This window comes from Metopolophium dirhodum, chromosome 3, assembly GCF_019925205.1.
Source record: "Metopolophium dirhodum isolate CAU chromosome 3, ASM1992520v1, whole genome shotgun sequence".
In the NCBI taxonomy this organism is placed as follows: domain Eukaryota; kingdom Metazoa; phylum Arthropoda; class Insecta; order Hemiptera; family Aphididae; genus Metopolophium; species Metopolophium dirhodum.
Window position 1 is genome coordinate 6,704,118 of NC_083562.1, and position 20,211 is coordinate 6,724,328.

The following is a 20,211-nucleotide window of genomic DNA, read 5'->3' on the forward strand; positions in this document are numbered from 1 at the left end:
AGTGATAAGCACGATTTAAGATTTAGGTATATCTTAAATCGTGGTGATAAGAGAAAATGGTAAGAGCGGTTATCATAATATTATCATGATTGTATAATGTTCATGGATGAATTTGATAATCGATGACAATACGATTTTTCATGGTGTAGAATATAACATATAGTTTCGCGCTAATTTAGAAGCTAATAAAGAATTATTTTGTCAATATCAATCACATTTGTTCACGATTTATAAAGAAAATTTGTTTGTCATTCAGATGTAACCAGTCATTTTTCATACAGATTAATCAGTTTCACAAGTTCCAACACAAATTAAATATATTCTTTTTTGTTGTTTAAGGTAAGCCTTTATTAGTTTATGTTTAATAGGTAATTGTCTACTATTACGGGGCGGGTTTAATTGCTGTTCGGGTCTTTAGTTGTTGTCCCGGTCGGGGAGATGTTGAAAAAATTAAATAATGGTAATGAGTTTTCGGCGGTCGATAACTTCAAAATAAAATAAAACAAAAATATCATCGGCAAGAGATGTCTCATAGAGCAAGGGTGACCTACATGGTTACACCAGCTGTTTTTCAATTTTCCCTGCACGGTGCACACAGTGCCTGTCAGAATGAGACAAATCCAACGTCATCTTATATTTATATTTATACTCTGGAATCTGGATTAACTCTGGATTTTTACTGGATTAACCCGCCATATTATATTCTGCGAATATGCAATTATACTATTAGGTAGTATTTGCCACACTGATATTATTATAAGTTATTATTTATTACTTATAACTTATGTAATCTATTCTGTGTTATTACTATACAGCAGCGTTTCTTAAACGGTGTTATGCGGAACCCCAAGGTTCCGCGAAACTTAATTGCTTTTTTTCAAAATTTTAAATCGATCTCTGTGTTAAATGTTTGTGTATTTCAAAAGATGAATATCCTTAATTGTCACAAATGGCCGTGTTGGTACTTTTACATTTTATAACCACGAATAAAATGTGTGAAACGGGGTTCACCACCTATGTACCAACAAAAACAAAATACCGCAACAGAATTGATGCCGAGCCTCATATGAGGAATACAACTTTCATAAATAAAGCCCAATATTAAGAATATTTGTAATAATAAAAAGCAAGCCTGGGCAAGTTAATGATACTTTTTAACTGAGTTAAGTTAAGTCGATGGAAAACATTTTAAAAAGTTTAAAAATAACAGTTAAGCTAATTTTTTTTTAACTCAGTTAAGTTATAATAATTTTTTTTTTAATATTAAAATATTATAATATAATATATACCTAAATGGCTTTGCTGCTGTAACATGTATTTACTATTTAATTAAGTTATTTTTCTTGAAGAATTCTGGTTAATTGAACAAAAAATTAATTTAACTATATTTCTAATTTCCTATTCTAGTAAATGGTTATGTAATGTGCAACATCAATAATAATTTTTATTTTTATTATATTTATTATTTAATTATTTTTAAATTAACTTAACTTGAATTTGATTAAAAGTAATTCGTTATTTATTAAGTTTATATCAATTAAAATAAGTTTAGTTAAAAATTAAGTTAATGAAAATCAAATTTTAAAAAGTTAAAATTAACTTTACTTTTAACTTTTTAACTCGTTTATGTTCAGGCTTGATAAAAAGTAATTTCACTCATCTCATTAAAATTAAAATTTAGAAGTCCTGTTATTGTCTATTATTCAAAATATTTTTTGAATAGTGTGTACACATTATTATTAAATGAAATTATTATAATTATTATTGCAAATAATTCTTACATAAAATGACACATTAAAACTATTGAAACAAAGTGTGGTTAGTATGGTTCTAATTGTCAAGGTATAATGACTTACTGTTGAAAGCTAAAAAAAAGTAGGGTTCCACGATAAAAGTGAACTTAAAAAAAAGGTTCCACGGGTAAAAAAGTTTAAGAAATGCTGCTATACAATATACCCAAATTATATAACTACACCGTATTTTACTTTTCTTATAGCATATTTTATAGGTATCATTATTCATTAAATACTGAAATTACGTACCTGTATCTAATATGGTTCTAAATCTACAATATTTCTGTTTACTAAATAATACTTAATCTATTAACTATTCTACAGGTGAAAATAAATATTAAAAATGAACGTGGTGCATAAGAATAAAACAGGTACTCATCGAAAAACAACGGAGAATGATTTTCAAATAAGTAAATATTATCAATTCGTATAATATAAGTATTATATTATATTCCCAATAATGTGATTGTATGATCCATTGTTGTATGGAATAAGAAAAAACCGGCTACAATTCATTTGCACACATTTACCTTTTTTACAGCCCATTTGTGCACAAAAACACAACTGATTTGCACAATTTACGAATAATAGAAACATTTTTTCAAAAAAATTTAACCACGTATCCTAATAACGATCTTAACCTGCGTTTCTATAAATTTTCAAAGTGGTCATTATTTTATAATATCAATATGGTGTATATTACCTTACCTTATAGGTATACTCATACAACATTTTTCTTCAGCCCAGCTTAGTTCTATTTCTGTTTAATCATATTCTGGTGTCATACACTGGCGGGTTTAAAAACGTTTCCTGACATGTTTAATTTAGCATAGATTTAACTTAGCAGGTCATTTTCACAATTTTAACGATTAAAAAAATGTAATTACAATTATGAATTAAGTCATTTAATCTCCGAATTCTTTTCTTTCTGCTAATAAAATGATAACATTTATTCCTGGAATGATTAGTAATATTGTTAACTATTATCGGATTCAAAAATAAATATAAATGATTTTTAATTTTTCTGGGATATCCTATCGGTTTGTTTTTGTAATACGGCTTCATTTTTATTTTATCGGTCTGGGCCGATCCGGTCCTGGTATTTGTTCAAATGTAACAGTCCGGTCCGGTCCGGCCCTGGTTTTTGTTAAATAAAATAAATCAGTCCGGTCCGGTCTGACTTCATTTTTATTTTATAGATCCGGTCCAGTCCTGGTCTCTGTTAAAAATAATCAGTCCGGTTCGGTCTATAAGAAAACGGACCGTGCAGAGCTCTGATTAGGCTCCTGATATATTGTTACAATAGCAGTTAAAAAATATTTATAGGCACACATTTTTTTGATAAGCATTTAAAGTTCGAATTTTGACAAAATTTATCAAATTTGAAATGTAAATATTATTTTGTAGTTAAAAATATATACAATTTTCAACTTTTATAGCTAATGATTGAAAATTTAAAACAAGGTTTCACGTAAATAGATTAATAAATTACTTTATTCACAAAAATATCATCTAATATACTTAGTAATATATAGTAGGCTGACTGACCGTCTTCGCTCAGAATCGTTTTTCGTATAGGTACAATTTTATTATATGATTGTATTCTAATTTAATACCATCCATTACAGTGATCCACTTATAACCTACTGTACAGCAAAGCGACACCCACTTTCCCACCTTTTTTATTTTAATTTTGTTATTATTGTACAATACATAAGCTGTAGATAGTATTACAGCAGTAATATGCAGTATTATTTTTCATTTTCGTTCAAACAGGAAGACTTGGCCAATACAACTTATCACGGTATAAAACAAGTCAATTGCCCAAAAATTTTACAAATAATACGAATCACCAATCGACAAATTTGGTTATTGATAGCAGCGGAGTGCACTCTCGTTCGATGTGTAGGTCTGATTTAATGACGCCTGACAGCAGATATTTCGGAGTAAATGATGGTGGATTACCTGCAGAAACTTCGGATATTGAATACACTCAGTCATTGTCAGCGCCTAGACAAACAATCCAAAGCGACAATTTTGATATTCCGAATACGGTGGCCAATCACCGCATTTACGTACCAGAATACGATGTTAGTCAAAAACTTGAAGATTTTGTGGTCAACAGCACACCCCGTCAACTTATAAAGCCTAAATCTTTTGCAACGACACCAGCCTGTAGGTAATGAATAATGATGCTTAACGGTAGACTACCAAAAACTCCGAGGTAATAAAGTCCGAATCGTAAAAAGTTCGGAAGGAAAAAAGGAAAAATTAGATTGTATGCACAATCAAACGTTCCAATTTTATTAGTATTAATAATATAAGTTGTAACTAACTTTAATTTTTTTATAAATACATTATTTTTATGATGATAGTTAATTAAACTGAGAAATTATAATATTAGATTAAATCACCGGCTTAAGACCTAGATAAAAATTATAAAAATTAAATTTTCTTTTTAAAATATATTATATTTTATATGACGATAGTTAATAGTTAATTAAACCGAGAAATCATTATAATATATTTGTATTATGTAAATTTGTTTTAAATTTATTATTTTAAATATTGTTATATACCGGACTTTTTTACCCCAGACTTTTAAAGCTTAGAACTTTTTTACTTTGGACTTTTTTAGAGCTATTCATGCTTAACATATTCTATAACATCTATTGTTGAATGTGGAAAATATGCTTCCACAGTATGTACGATAAGACACCTACAGAACAATAAACTTGATGTGCGTGAAATTTCTTATTCCACTAAGATGAATTTATTGGAAATCATATAGTATTAAGTATTTTGCATATAATTTGCAAATATTTTCAGATTGATTTTCAGAATTTTCAAATAATTTCCTAAACTGATATATAATAATTAGCCCTCATTTAGCAAGAATTTGGACGATTAATTATAAATTGCCAACAAAAAGTTTTGCTGGGGTTTACCTTATAAAGGTACGTTTTCCCTGCAGCAGAGTCTGCATGTGTCGTCTGATGCGGCAGTGCTGTTCCAGTGTTTGACGCTGCAGGGAAACAGTATCTTTACTAACTATGAACTTGTGCTTACAAATACTTTAGATTGTGTAACAAAATTTAGCACAGTAAAAGTTCGAATAAATTACGTACAGCTTACTTTTACAAGGTATAATAAGGGAGAGATGACTTGACAGTTTTTAATTTTCATTCAACATTCAACATTGTGGCACAATTCGGAAATGACAGCAACCAGGTTTTGAAATAGTTAGCCACAATATAAACTTTTGCGGATAAGTTTAAACGGCTGAACTTACAAATTGCTTACTAATTATTGAGACAATGTTGAATGTTGAATTATGAATAGCAAGCTACATGGATATTTGTTGTATTTTATTTTACTAAAATAGCTTCGTATAATATGTAGACATTTAGTACCTTCTATAAATTAAAATATATTATGAAAGCTATTTTTTGAAATGGTGGTTGTTATACTTTTAGTGTTTCGGCGGTTTCAGCTGTTGTGCGAAACAAATCCCGTAATCCACCACTTGCAAAGAAAATTGATAGTAAAAGTGAAATGGCAAACAGTGTTGTATTAGGTAAAACATGTTTTATGTTCAACTTAGTGTAGAAAGTTATGATAAAAAAGTATTTTCAAACTGTTTATAGTTTTAACTGAGGGAAGAGGTTCCGCTCAAGGTGAAATCGGATTGGCAGCAATTGATTTAAAAAGACCAGTATTGATCTTATGTCAAATTAGTGATACTCAAACGTATATGAACACAATTAATAAAATAAATATTCTTAATCCCGCAGAGGTATTTTTTTCAACAGTTATAAATTATTTATAATTAGTTGATTAAAAAAGTAGGTACAAAGTATTATTTGTATTTACGTGTTTTATAGATTTTAGTTCCACATACATTTATGGATCAGATGCAAGGTACAATGTTGTACAATACTATTAAAAGTCAGTTTCCATTAAGCACTATACTTACTGCATCTCGAAAACATTTTTCTGAATATGAAGGTAAACTTTACTTAAAAAATTCTATTATACCAGAATGCATTTCTACATTAGAACAGGTGTTGCCAAAGTGAGAAATATTTTTTTATTAAAGTCTACATATTATATTTTCTAATATTTGTTATACCTACCTATCACAATTTATTTTACAGATTTTACGCAGTTTCTGCTGCGGCAGCATTATTAAAACACATCGAGTTTAACCATAATGTGATTTTTTCTTCAAGTACACTGCGAATAGAATACGAAGGAGTTGAAAAGTCCATGTTTCTTGGTAAATTGTATTAATTTATTTTGTTATACATTTCTACCTTTGGGCGCTGAACACTATTATAATATATATTGTATTAATACTAATATACTATACATATAGATACAAAGCCTGGCTGCTTATATTAGTTTATGAAAAAATTACTTAATACGTCGTTGGTTCAGGTTTCCTCCCTGTAACTTTTATCTAATATAACTACTTATTAATATAGTTACCCAACTTTGCAAATTTGATTTAATTATTCAATCTTGCAAAACTTCAAAGCTTCATAGAGAAACCAGAATTTTATTTAAATTTTTACATTTCAGTTGCTGAATTTTATATCTATATAGAGTCTAGACCAAACAGTACAGTTGTACCGTGCGATTCTTTTATTAAATATAAATATATTATTTTTTTTACATAAATTACATTTTGGAAAAATATTAGTAATTTTTTCTATTTTATATCGTTATCAATTTTTGGTTTGTTACTTTTTTAATGACAATATAAATTTACAATTTCATACTTCGGAGCAGAACATTTTTCTGTAACTTTAGGGGTGATTGTAAACTCCGCTAGAATATCGGTCAGATAAAAAGGTAGGTAATGAAAAGCCCGGAAAAGGCCTGATGTAAATTCCGCCAGTTTTATTTTCTTAATTGTAATGGGTATTTGGAAACTCCGCCAGTGTTCAGCCTTGTTTATGGAAAACTAAATAATATTTCTACCAAATATACTCAAAAATGTAAAATGAAAAAAGATGCTGTTGGAGAACGATATAAATAGTTATGATAATGGGTTTATATTAGACTTAATAGTTAGAATATCTACAAATTGTATTACATAATTTTAGTTCATAGTTAAAAATATTATACCATAACTTAACTAACATATCTACATATTTTATGATTATTACAATAATAATTATCTATAATGATTTTTTGACGTAAATACGTAAATACACATTATAATTTGTATAATTTATATTTCGTTCGGACAGTTTTATTATTATTTTTATTTTTAACTTTTATAACATTTTTGGTATATACGCATGTACCTAAATTACCTAATTATACTATTATTTTGTAAATTTTTGTGCCCGGCGCCTCCACCAACTGTAACGTTTCCTCTTCACCTATCGCTCTTTTCACTCTTTGGGTGTCGTTCTGTTTATATTAACGAGGTCTTGGAGACTCGACCTCGGTGTCTGCTATTATTATTATTTATCATTTTTCTGAAATGTTGACGTATGAAAATCAAAATTCGTACGAATGGTTTTTGAGTTATTTAACTTTGTGTTCTATAAGGATAAAAGGTCCATAGTAATGGGTTTATAAGATATGGTCCATGGGATCTATAGTGATTTGAAAACTGTAGTTATTAATATCAATATTAATAGTTTGTAAAAATGGCCCATAAAGTATAATAAATATTCGATGCAATTTTACGTCTATTTTATGTTAAATACCTACTGTTTTCGATATGTCACTGATAACTGTTAAGAGTTGGGAATTTCTTATTAAGCCCATTGGCGATTTCTGTTGAGTAGATTCATTTTTAAAAATATTGTAGAAGTAAAAACATATACATTTTTGGTTTCACATATGTAGATGCAAATACGGCTTTGAGATTAGAACTAGTATTAAATAGTTCATTAAATTCCAAAAATACACTGTTTGAAGTTTTAAACCGGTGTGCTACTATTGGAGGTCAAAGAAGACTCCGATCTTCTATCCTTCAGCCATCTAGCGATATTCGGTTGATACATAATCGCCAAGAAGCTGTAGAAGAAATTTTAAGCAGCCCAGAACAAAACTTTATTTTACTTCGAGTAATTAATTACTATAATTACAATGTTCATTTAAAAATATATATATATATTATCATTTATTATTAATAACATCAGTTTATAAGTAAGTATTTACACATTATTATGATTACGAAATTTTTATTTTAGAACGTAATCCAAAAATTCACTGACGTCGAACAATTATATTGGTTATGTACAAAAGTTTCTAAAAATACTCAACAGTTATCTAAGTTACAAGGAAATTATACATTGTTGTTGAAAACTACATTAGAAGCATTACCAGCTCTTGTGGATATTTTAGAACCATTTAAATCTGAATACATTTCCTCAATACGCAAGGTTTGTTTGGGATTAAACTAAAAAAAGACAAATGGGTTTTATAACGAATATTACTGTCCCTTTTTTAGACATTATCCAATTCTGGATATTCAAAAATGTTAGAAATAATTGAGATTACTATAAATAAAGAGTCTACTAGATCAAAAGGATTTTCACAATCTCAGTTTCAAAGATGTTTTGCTGTTAAATCAAATTTAAATCATTTACTAGACGTTGCTCGTACCATTTATAGTGAATTAATTGAAGAATTTCATGGTATTTATATAGCTGTATACAAAGGTTGAAAAATTATTGGAGGGAGATGGTATGGGGGGGGGGGGGGCTGAAACTACCTAAATCCTATTAAAAAGTAAGTAATCGCTGTCCGCTTTGTCGAGTGTATCTCGTTATTGAGTAATAGTCACTGTAATCTATATTGTGTTACATTTGAATTCAATTGTTCCTAAATCATATACCTATGAAAAACGATTCTGAGCGAAAATGGTCTGTTATATGCTATATTACTAAGTATATTTTATGATTTATTTATATTTCTACAATACTATAGTAATTTATTTATTTATTGGTTCTCAAAAAGAGTCAAACTAATATTACCGATCAATATTATATTAGTATAATTATTTTATGAAAATTTAAAGTATCTATGGGTATTTGTTTTTGAGTTACACCAAAAACCATAATCTATTTTGTTTATAAACGGTTTTTGCATGAACAATTCCCGTCTTCCCTTAATTTTCTCTTGTTTTTGTTCGGGTTTTTTGATTTTTTAAATTAACCACTTTTACTAAGAAAATAATCTATGTAATACTTTTATAATAGGTAGGTATATTTTGGAAATATTTATAAGGAAAAAAATTCCAATTTATTTTTGTATTCGTTTTTAGAGGGGCTTAAAAGACATAGAGGGGATAACCTCCCAAAACCTTCTTCTGATTACCACGCCAATGCCCAATACTAAATATTGAATATATTATACTATTGATGTATCGTTTGTATATAAATACAATTTACTGTTTTAGATAAAGTAAAACTTTTAGGTGTACAATTAGAAACGGAATATTTGATTCCACAAAATACATGTAAAAGAGGTTTTCATGTACAGGTAGAATTAAAGAATATTAAAAATTTCAATGTCAAACATCCTCCGAGTATTTGTAAAAATGTAAGTTAATTGCTTAATATTGCGTTAAATAAATAAATAATTTTAACATAATATAGGTACCTAACTAATCAGTTACAATAATTAAATAATAAATACCTATTACCTATAAATATTATATTATGTGTACCAAATACCAAATTAATTGTCTTTCCAGTATACTTATACCAACAAATTAAATGTTTGTAGGTTGAATGCGTAAAAAATATTGTAAAATTTACAACAGAAGATTTATTAGTACTAAACATCCGTCTTACTCAAGCGTTAAATGAAGTGGAAATATTGACTAATGCGTAAGCTAAATGAGCTTATAATTTTAAATGTTAACATTTTTACTTAAATCAAATTAAAATGTATAAATATTTATTTTATTTAGAATATTAAATGAAATGCTAAAAGAGCTAAGAAAGTATATTAGTTGTATATATGATTTGTGTAATGGTATTGCCGATTTAGATCTAATATTTTCATTCGCCCAATATAGTATGCGTTCTGGATTAACTAGACCAACATTTGGACAATACATGGATATCAAAAGTTCTAGACATCCAATATTAGATATTATTAATTCGGTTGTAACAGTTGATAACGATATTGTAAGTTTTAACAAAAATTAAATTAATTATTGTACAAAATATATAGAAGTTAAATAAGAGAAAATTAATAATTAAACATTAAAATATTAATATTTTTATATTAAATAAAATATACGAGCAAAGTACGTGTTTCAAAGTATTTAATCTTTATAATTATAGTAAAGTTTTTTCTTCTAGGTTCGACGACCGACGTACGTCGTATTATTGATTATAAATAGTATTTATAATAAATGGTCGTACATATCTTTACCTTTTGATGAACATTTATGTAATTCTAGATTTTATTTATGATTGTAGTTTGCTTCAACTGATAAGAATTTAAACATCATAACTGGACCTAATATGGGCGGGAAAAGCATTTATATACGTCAAGTGGCATTATTACAAATTATTGCTCAGGTAGGTTAAGACAAAAAATGATTTAAACTTTAAAGTAACCAGCCTATTTTATTAAATTTAAAATTCCAGATCGGATGTTTTGTGCCTGCAACATTTGCTCAATTTCGTATATGCGATCGGTTGTTTACGAGAATTGGTTTTGGAGACAGCATAGAATCGAATGCGTCCACTTGGGTTTTAGAGGTATTTATTATATCTTTAATATTCATTGTATATTTTAATGTAAAATTAAACAAATTAATTTTGCATAACAATGGAAGGTTAGGAATAAGGAAATACAAATAAATAAGAGAACACTTATTGTAATAACCTTATACGAGTCATACATACAATATATCCAAACATTTTTGTATTTTGTGTCATTGCATATTTATTTATATAGTCTACAGGCACGGTCTAGAAGATTTTAACAAGGGGTGCTCAAAAAAAAAAAATGGTTACACCTTTCTATTTTAAATTACTTAATTATTAATACAAATTGGTTTTATTGGTGGCTTAGACGCCAGGGGGTTCCCCAGCACCAATAGCCCTTCCCCCGAATCCGCGCCTGTAATTAGTTGTAACTTGTATTGTTTAACTAATTATTAATTAACTTGTACTTTCACTTCCTTTGATTAATACAACTTTAGTATTTTTACTATATATTTATAATTTTTGTGTATGTGTTTATGCTATGTATATTGTATATATGTATATATTTAATTGTAGAGTGTAGTCACAGTTGTCAGTTATGCTTGTTTGACATTATGAATATCTAGTATCAGCGTTTATAATACTATACCTGTGGATATTGGCATATTTCATTATATGTCATAAATCAAAACTATCTTAATATTAATTATAAAGCAATTAAAAGAAATATCATGTTTTTGGTTATTATAGTGTATTAGTGCCTTAGTATATGGTCGACGGTCGCATTATGTTATTTTATCTTGATACCTGATAATTTATTACAAAGGCATTAACAACAAATACATATCTTTGCTTTGTTATAATCATAATTTAAGGCAAACAATTATTTTCTGGTACCTATGTAGGAATAAACAAATAATAATAATAGTATTATTGATTAAATATTATATTATGTATATTCGTATATACTATAACTATTTAGTTATTAGTTATTACTAAGTGATTATATTATTATGGGTTAATAATTTTGTTATTAAAAACTATACTGGTAAATACTAAATTGTTTAGTTTAATAATAAATGAGTAAAGTTACATAACTTTAAAGAAATAAATAAAATATTTAAATACAGTTCGTAATTGACGTAATTTTAATGTCGTCTATTAGAGTAATATTGTTGTAATTGTTGTAATTATATTTTTGATATCATGGTAAACATTAACTATTTTATAATTCCATGAAATGTAATCATTTATTATGGAATTGCGATGAGAATTTTAGACATATTTTCCTATAATGAATCAATATTATATTGAAACTGTATTTTTTAGATAAAAGAATTAAATGGCATACTTCCTTCACTGACAAAACATAGTTTAGTAATTATTGATGAATTATGTCGAGCTACTTCTTGCGAAGAAGGATCAACTTTAGCATGGGCAATTTGTGAACACATAATGCAATCCTGTGCTTTTATATTTTTTGCTACACACAGTACTTTGATAACAAAACTTCAAGATTTATACTGCAATGTATTAAAGTAACAAAACAGTTATATATTTTCATATTAATTAATTCAAATGTTTGATGAGTAGTTTCAAATGTAGTTAGATTTGAATCCATACATATTACGTAAAGTCGCAAGAAAAAATAATGATTTTTTCATACTTCTTCCGTCTCGATTCGATGTTCCATCTGGTCCTCTGTAAAAACATTGACACTTACTTTGAGGATACGTATTCCACTATTCCATATTCAATTCGTCAGTTAAAATCGAATGATACCTATACCAACCTATACCAACCTATACTCGAAGTTCAATCGTCAATCGTTTTCTATTCTTTTTTTGAACAAGACTAATGGTAACATCTGTTCACGATATTTAAGCTCACTCAGGGCTCACCCGAGAACTTGTAATTTGCACCAAATACCAAAATAAAGATAAAATGTAATAATCTGCACGTAATTTGCATGTAGTGGCCCTCACTTGGCCAGTTTTATATACTAATGTAGGTACATCTAACTATGAACAGTCACTGTTGTCTGTCAATGACTGGTTTGAGATAATTAATTTAATTGCTTACTAAAATACTAGAAGTTATCTATAGTTGATTTTGGTGTAATAATATTAGTTACCAATAATCTGGATATTTGTTGAACAACCCGCGTATTCTATATTTCTATATTCATCTATTGAAATAATAGAATGACAGTTTTGTATTTTTATACTATATTATACAATATATTATTCTAGTTATCATATGGAGGCATTACCGTCGAGAGATTCTTCGAATGGATTGACTTATACGTATAAATTATGCCCGGGAGCAACGGATGTTGATGACTATGGATTAACCTTGGCTAGAGATGTAAAAATGCCAGAACATTTAATTGAACATGCTACAGAAATTGGAAAATGTCTACGTCAAACAAGAACAGTAAGTTAAGTAGCTTTATTGCATTCAATACAATACAGTTATAATGTTTTAGTGTATTTAAAAACTTAATATATCGTAAATGGAATTAAAAGATAAAGAATTCACAATAAATTATAAATTTAGCTTATAGTTATTCTATGTATCTCTAATATTTTCTATAGACCATTATAATGTATTAAAATAAAATCATCTGTTTAATTCTAATAAATGACATACCTAGGTTAATATTAAATTTATTCCGATGATACAAAATAGAATCTAAACTTCATCAAATTAAATAAGATAGTCACATTCAAATTTCAAACAAAAGTGATTTAGATATTTTAATTATTGAGTGTTAGATGTAGTTTTATAACACTACTACTAGTTACTACAGTTAACGGTAAAAAAGTCCGTGGTGAAAAAGTCCGGTACATATAGTTAGGAAAAATACAATGTGATGCACAATCAAACGTTCCAATTTTATTAGTATTAATAATATAAACTAACTGTAATTTTTTTTTAAATATATTATTTTTAAGACGATTGTTAACTAAACTGAGAAAATCATAATATTATAACAAGACCTAGATAAAAATTATAAAAATTAATTTTTTTTTTTAAATATATTATATTTTATATGACTGTAGTTAATTAAACTCAGAAATCTTTATAATGCATGATGAATATTTATGTACTTAATAAAATTTTCAAAACATTTTTTTTGGGAATTTGCTAACATGTTATGCATGAGTATATTTCTTAAATTATTTACTATAATCATATAATTTTCATATTTTTTGTCATAAGTTTAAGTAGCATAATTTCTTATTTTTTTTGTCAGGTCTTCCTATTACACTGTATTACCGGACTTTTTTCCGTGATTCGTGCATAGTAGTCGTATTTATCACGGATTAATAATAATTAATTAACGAGATAACGGATCCTTGCCACCATGAGATAAAAACAGCCGCTATTTCGATTGCAATATGCAGATAGGCAATATATTGTATATTTTAAATCGAATGTATTATTAATATTATTTAATATATTTGATAAAAATAAATTAACAAAACAAATTTTGATTTTCGTAATAGACTAAGGGGGCAAGTTTATCTTTAGTTGTGTAATATACATACAAGTTGAAGAGTCGTATTACTACGATTCTGTTGATATAAATTATAATATGACCACTGACTGTAAGAACTCATTCAATTTTACGAAATAATGTGGAGCAAAAATAAAACGTGTGCACTTAACGACTGTTAAGACTGACTGTTCTAGACAGAAGTGAATGAGTAATTTAGGTGGTCCCTGCACTAGTTCCCAAACAGTTATTCTTAGATACCAAAATTATACATTTTATATTATAACGTGTGAATACGTTATATTTAGTACACAAAAATGGTAATCAAACAATTTTATATCGTAATTATTAATATAATATTATTGTAATTGTATGGTCCTCACGTATAGGCGTTACCAGAAAATCCATCAAATGAAGCAGACCTAATTTTGGATACTTGTATTCAAAAGCTGTTAAGCATGAAAGATACAGAAAGTCTCAATATATCCAACTTTCAGTCGGTAGTATCAGAAATGATGAATAATTTAAAAGAAAATAGAAGAAAAAATATTGACCCATGGATGGAATGTTTAGACTCCGATGAGGAAATGTATACGCAAAGATTAAGTGATTATAACACAACATCGTCAACTAATAATTTTATATAATAAACAGAAATATATATATTTTAAGATTTTAAAGTAATATGTTTTAAAAATATCTTAATATTATTATACATTAAACTGTTAAAGTAGTAAGAAAACTGTTAAGTTCTAATTAAAAATAATATAAATATTATATAGGTATTTATATAATATAGAGTACAGCGGTAGGTAATATTTGGTTGCATTGTTATTTCAAATAAACTTGATAGAAATTACTTATTAGGTAATTACTATCACTTACTACCAAAAGAAATAAATATTTTTGTATCATTTTAATGTATTTATTAAATGCATGTGGGGCGTAACTTGCGTGAGCTCTTTGTGTAGGTATGAACAATATGTAGGTGATTGATAGGTGAACAATAACAAAAGTCTTAATTTTCATCGCACATTCTCCATTGATCACGTGTGTACTGTAACATCATAAAATTCAATTAATTTTAATATTATTTCTTTTTATGACAACCTCAATTACATGTATCCACTCTAGTAGGTAACTACTAACTAGTATGCTCTTCAATCACACTAGGTAGGACAGTAGGTATTGAATACATAAATGCATGTCCTATTCATGTATCTACATAATATTATCTATGGATTGTAGTTCAGTTCATGTAAACTGAAGTTGTGCATACAATTTATGATACTACTAATTAAATTATAAATAAAAAAAATTTCCATTATTTTTATCATCTATTTAATTACAAGAATGAAATATATAGGTAGTAGGTACATTACCCGCAGCTATACCTTTATAGATTATAATCTTTAAACTGCAGGTATAGGTTATTGTTTGTTTGGTTAAGGCACTTAAGATGATTGATAATTATTGAATTCATGAAGATGACGTATTCATTAGCATTTATTTATACTTCATGAATCATGATCGTATTTAAAATATTACGTTATACCAAAAACTGTAGTAGGTAGCTAAAATAATGTCAATATTATAATTTATAACATAAAAAAAAATTGTTTGAATATATTAATAATAATTTTATTTATTATATTATAGTACAATATAATTATAGTCGCATGCGTGGTCTGTTTTTTTATACCTTCATAATTTCCATCAATATAAATTTAAAAGATTTGTTAACCACTCTCTTGTTCAGCATATGAGTACGGTGTAGGCTCGTCATATTTGAGTAGGCTACTGTAATGAATCTGTTAAATTTGAATTAAGTGATAAAGTATTGCATACGAAAAACGGTTTTGAATACCTTCTTAACAATAATCTAAATATTTTAAAAATTGTGTATAGTAAAATACAATGATATAGGTACCATATAGCAAATGAAAGTGTTACTAATGGGTGGCTGCTTTTCTCAAAATTGTCACGCTATGTATGTATAAATGTTATTAAGGATACTTGTATTTTTTTTTTAATAATTTGTATAAAATCTGTTTCACATCTTCTTATTGTGCCAAGTGGTATAGATTGTTGATTTCATTTAAAAATAAAAATAAAAATAAAATATACATAAACATTTCAACCCCCCCCTCCCCACCCCCACGAATATTTTTTAGTTACAACAAAATAACTAAAATTTTTAATCTTTGTTTAAATATTAAATGTTGTCAAAATTTGAAATTCAAATGTTTATAAATTTTTCTTATCCTTATATTTATTAGAATTTTGGGTTTAAGTAAGTATTACTTAAGAGGAGAAACCTCTTAACTAAAAAAATTGAATATTTGTTACATATTTTTAACTACAAAATACTTTGCAAATAACCATAATTATGATGAATTTTGACAACATTTGAACAAATGCTTATTAAAAAAATGGTACCTATATTGTGTACCTTTAATATTTTTAAATAGCTTATACATTTTTTTTTAAATTGCAGCAATAAAAACTTTTAACTTTTACTAAATTTTTGACTGAGCAAACATTTTTTTATGAATGAAAGTTTATTAATTTATTATTTTCCAAAGATTATTCGGTTTTGAAATACAACAAAATGAGAAAATCATTTATGTTAAAATTGATTTTGCATAAAAATTCCTGTTTTTCCCAATTATTAAAGAAAAGTTAATTTACAGTGTAATTTACTAGTTTACTAATTAGACACTGTGCATTTTTTACCTTTGACCTACCAAGGCACCAACTAGATACACTTTCATAGTTTCATACCTGAAAATATATTGGAGGTGCCCCATTTTTACTGCTTTTAAAAGTGATTACAGGCACAAGTGCACAACAAATTAATATCGATAAATTATTTTTAAAAATCACGCATCATTGTAAAATCAATACATTCATCGCTCCGCTCAGAATCTATAAAATGTGCATTCGATTATTTTGGTTTTATAGTTACAAAAATGTATCAAATTATTTATTTCTATCAAATTTATATAGGTAATGAATAATGATTTTATAATAGTTTATAATAGTTATTAGTATAAAATCAATATAGTAATATCAAGTAATTTGTGTTAGTTCCAATAAATTAATCATTCTTCAATATTTGATTGATTTATAGAAATATACATATAGTATGTAAAATATTAATTTTGTAACCATATCATATTTCAATATTTAAACTGTTTAAGCTGTACTTGAGTGTAATCATGTTTTATAAATTATAATTTATAAGCCAGGTTTCCACTACACCATTTCGTGTTTTGTATATCTGTTAGCGGCAATCATGTAAATTCAGATATTGTCAACAATCACTAGGCAATACCATTAGAGACTATAGACAATGTAGGAAATAATGGTGATCCGTAATAATTTATATCATTGACTTGATAAAATATTAGGCAGTAATCTAAGTGTATGTATTCACTATAGGCATTGTCGATATTACAATATATTATGTATACTATATTACATATTACGATAACGAAAATGATCACGTCCAACCTAAAATGACCCATCGTCATCATCCAAATTATTATTTTATTTTATATGTAGGTATAGTCAGTGGCTTATTTAGAGTGGGGGGGGGGGGTCAGTAGGCAATTTCCCCGGGCGCCAAATTCTGAGTTCCTCAAGGGGGCACCGTAGCTGTAGGTTAAATTGTTTTCAAAGTGAAGTTATAACAAAAAAAAAAAATTTATTTTTTTTATTTTATTGGATGAGTTGAGTTATTATATTAGCGATAACCTGCAGTATCTTTTATTAGTATATCTTTTACATTTCTACACACATATATATGTAATGTATTTAATTATATTTTCATATGTACAATTTAGAAAAAAGGCTAAAATCTAAAATTATAATTTGTTTTATTTAATTATAAAGATTGGCTTTTTTTATTAGGAATGAATAGATTGGTAATGATAAAATACAAGTGTTTTCTAAACTAGTGGAAGCATATTAATTACAATAAGGGGAAAAATATACATTTTGGGGTATCAATTTTAACGGAGAGAAAAAGTAAATTTTCTAATTTGAAGGGGCTTACAAGTTTTTTGTGAGAATGAGTAAAAGGAAATTGAGAAAAAAGGGGTGCCAATATCATATACGCCTCTGGGTATAGCATTATTATTATATATATTAAAATTCGTTTGTGTTATAGGTATAACATTATTATTGCTAGGTAGTAGGAAGATAATAAAATTTAAATTATAAATATTTTTTTAAATGTCAAATATGTCTATTTTTATTGAAATTAGAAAACAAACATGTATAATACCTACTGGTTTCATACTTTTGTATTTTAACTAATTGATAATAATTATCATTTGTATTTGCTAGAACAATAAATTACATTTGTAGACATTCATGATAATGACAAGGTAATATAATATAATAAATATATTTTCACCACTGCTTGAGACAGTTAAACATTATTTAAAATTGCTAGAAAATATGGTTATTAATTTACCAAATTAGTCAATGTAATAATTATTGACTAGTAATTCACTAAAATGGCTAAACATAAACATTGCCACTAACAAACTACTAACATATCTACCTATTAATATTGATTATAGTTTAATAATATGTATAAACAATGATATTACGCAGGTGGTAGGTAACAGATTGTTGGTAACACATTACCTACAAGACTTAGTTTACTATATATTCAACTCTACAAAATCGCACTATATAGTGGAAACCCAGCTTTAGTTTAGTGATTTTAATTTAAATACATTTGGATACCTATTAGTTTTTTTACGCAATTTTCATGAATTATGAATATAAAGTTAACCTATAACCTACTTGTTTCTATAGATCCCAGATGTATAATTTGAAAAACAACGAAAATATTGTTGTATAATATTATATTAACATTTAATATTTTAATATCATTCAATTGGCACTAAGCTCGGTAGCTATATTATAATTTATAAAATGCCTATAAATTGCATGAAAAGTTATCTTTCGATTGGTTATTGTGTAGCCATATTTTGATTTTCTGTCGTTGTCATTTCAATCGTTTTTTTCTAATTTTAATAAAGTTAAATGTATTATATAATTTTGACAGTTTGACCTAGTAGTTAATTATATAACTTTTTTATAAGTGTATCTAATCAAGCGCGGGATTTGGCAGCCTTCATTCATGATGTGTATAATTTCAATATGTCGTCATATTGAGTGTTTGTGTGATTTACCTACTAATAAATTACTGAATGATGTACAATATATTACATATTACTATATTAGTTAAGTTCTAATGTATTCATTTCGCTATGGTATTACTATGGTAAAAGTATGTAATTATTTATGATGCGTTTACATTATACAGATCAGTAGATCAGAATGGTTGCACTGAGAGGTGTCAATAATACAAACCACATTTTGTTTTTGTGGTGGGGGTACATTTTTTAACCCTCCACACAAACATGACCAAATTACTCCGCCGAAGCGGACTATATTTTATATTCTATAATATGCATCCAGTGACCAGTGGCCAAAGTCTACATAATAATACGTGACATTAAAACGGTATAAGTGCACTGCATTATAATAGATGACTTATTGACTTTTATAGCCTATACCTAAGTATTAATACCATATATGTCCATATTCTATAGTTGTTATAACAGTGTTGGCAATACTGTGCACCAGTAGTTAAGCAAATTTCACAATCATTAACAAACAAATTTAACATTTAAAAAATATTTTTTACACAATTTGAAAAATTTAATTTTACCATTTTTTAAAAATTTTTTTTTTATTATTATAAGTTATAACTATTTTTTTATAATATTTTAACTTCTTATTTCAAAATTCAATTTTTTTTTGAGAATTTCCATGTTTAAATTTAAATTTCGAACGATTAGCTAATTAGTTATTTAATTATAATTATAACTTTAAAAATAGGTACCTACCTATTTAAAAGTTAGGTGTACGGAGGGAAGTGGTACCTATACCCAATTAAATGTCGGCTTACTGGAGTGCTTCAGTGCTTATCTACATTTTAAATACTTATTACTTATTACTATAGGGCAGATGACTTCAAGTATTTTCATAGTTGTTTTGCGCAATCGTTAAAACTAAAAAAGAGACCTACTAGATACAAATTTGTTTCATGTTACGACGAATTCCAATCTGTAATTTTATGTTGCACATTTTTGCATATTTTGGTGTTTTTGAGATATATTTATTAATTTTTGGTTAT

The 20,211-nt window shown here is 27.0% G+C and overlaps 1 protein-coding gene across 1 annotated transcript; it reads left to right on the forward strand.

Annotated features, from left to right (window-relative positions):
• The first annotated feature begins 219 nt into the window (after positions 1-219).
• LOC132941532 (mutS protein homolog 4-like) lies at positions 220-14,809 on the forward strand. The gene is made up of 18 exons (XM_061009629.1): positions 220-339; positions 2,118-2,203; positions 3,570-3,972; positions 5,270-5,370; positions 5,441-5,589; positions 5,678-5,868; positions 5,951-6,072; positions 7,662-7,882; positions 8,009-8,200; positions 8,269-8,455; positions 9,220-9,362; positions 9,549-9,652; positions 9,736-9,955; positions 10,253-10,354; positions 10,424-10,537; positions 11,816-12,024; positions 12,739-12,922; positions 14,378-14,809. Exons 2-18 carry the CDS (start codon positions 2,137-2,139, stop codon positions 14,633-14,635), a joined length of 2,967 nt encoding a protein of 988 aa, XP_060865612.1. The 5' UTR covers positions 220-339; positions 2,118-2,136; the 3' UTR covers positions 14,636-14,809.
• The last annotated feature ends 5,402 nt before the right edge of the window (positions 14,810-20,211 follow it).

Excerpts from the sequence above, each read along its gene's own strand:
- LOC132941532 (XM_061009629.1), top strand. The coding sequence starts at position 2,137 with ATGAACGTGGTGCATAAGAATAAAACAGGTACTCATCGAAAAACAACG. Across the intron at positions 9,363-9,548 it reads CTCCGAGTATTTGTAAAAAT|GTTGAATGCGTAAAAAATAT; the intron begins GTAAGTTAATTG and ends AAATGTTTGTAG. Across the intron at positions 12,923-14,377 it reads GTCTACGTCAAACAAGAACA|GCGTTACCAGAAAATCCATC; the intron begins GTAAGTTAAGTA and ends CCTCACGTATAG.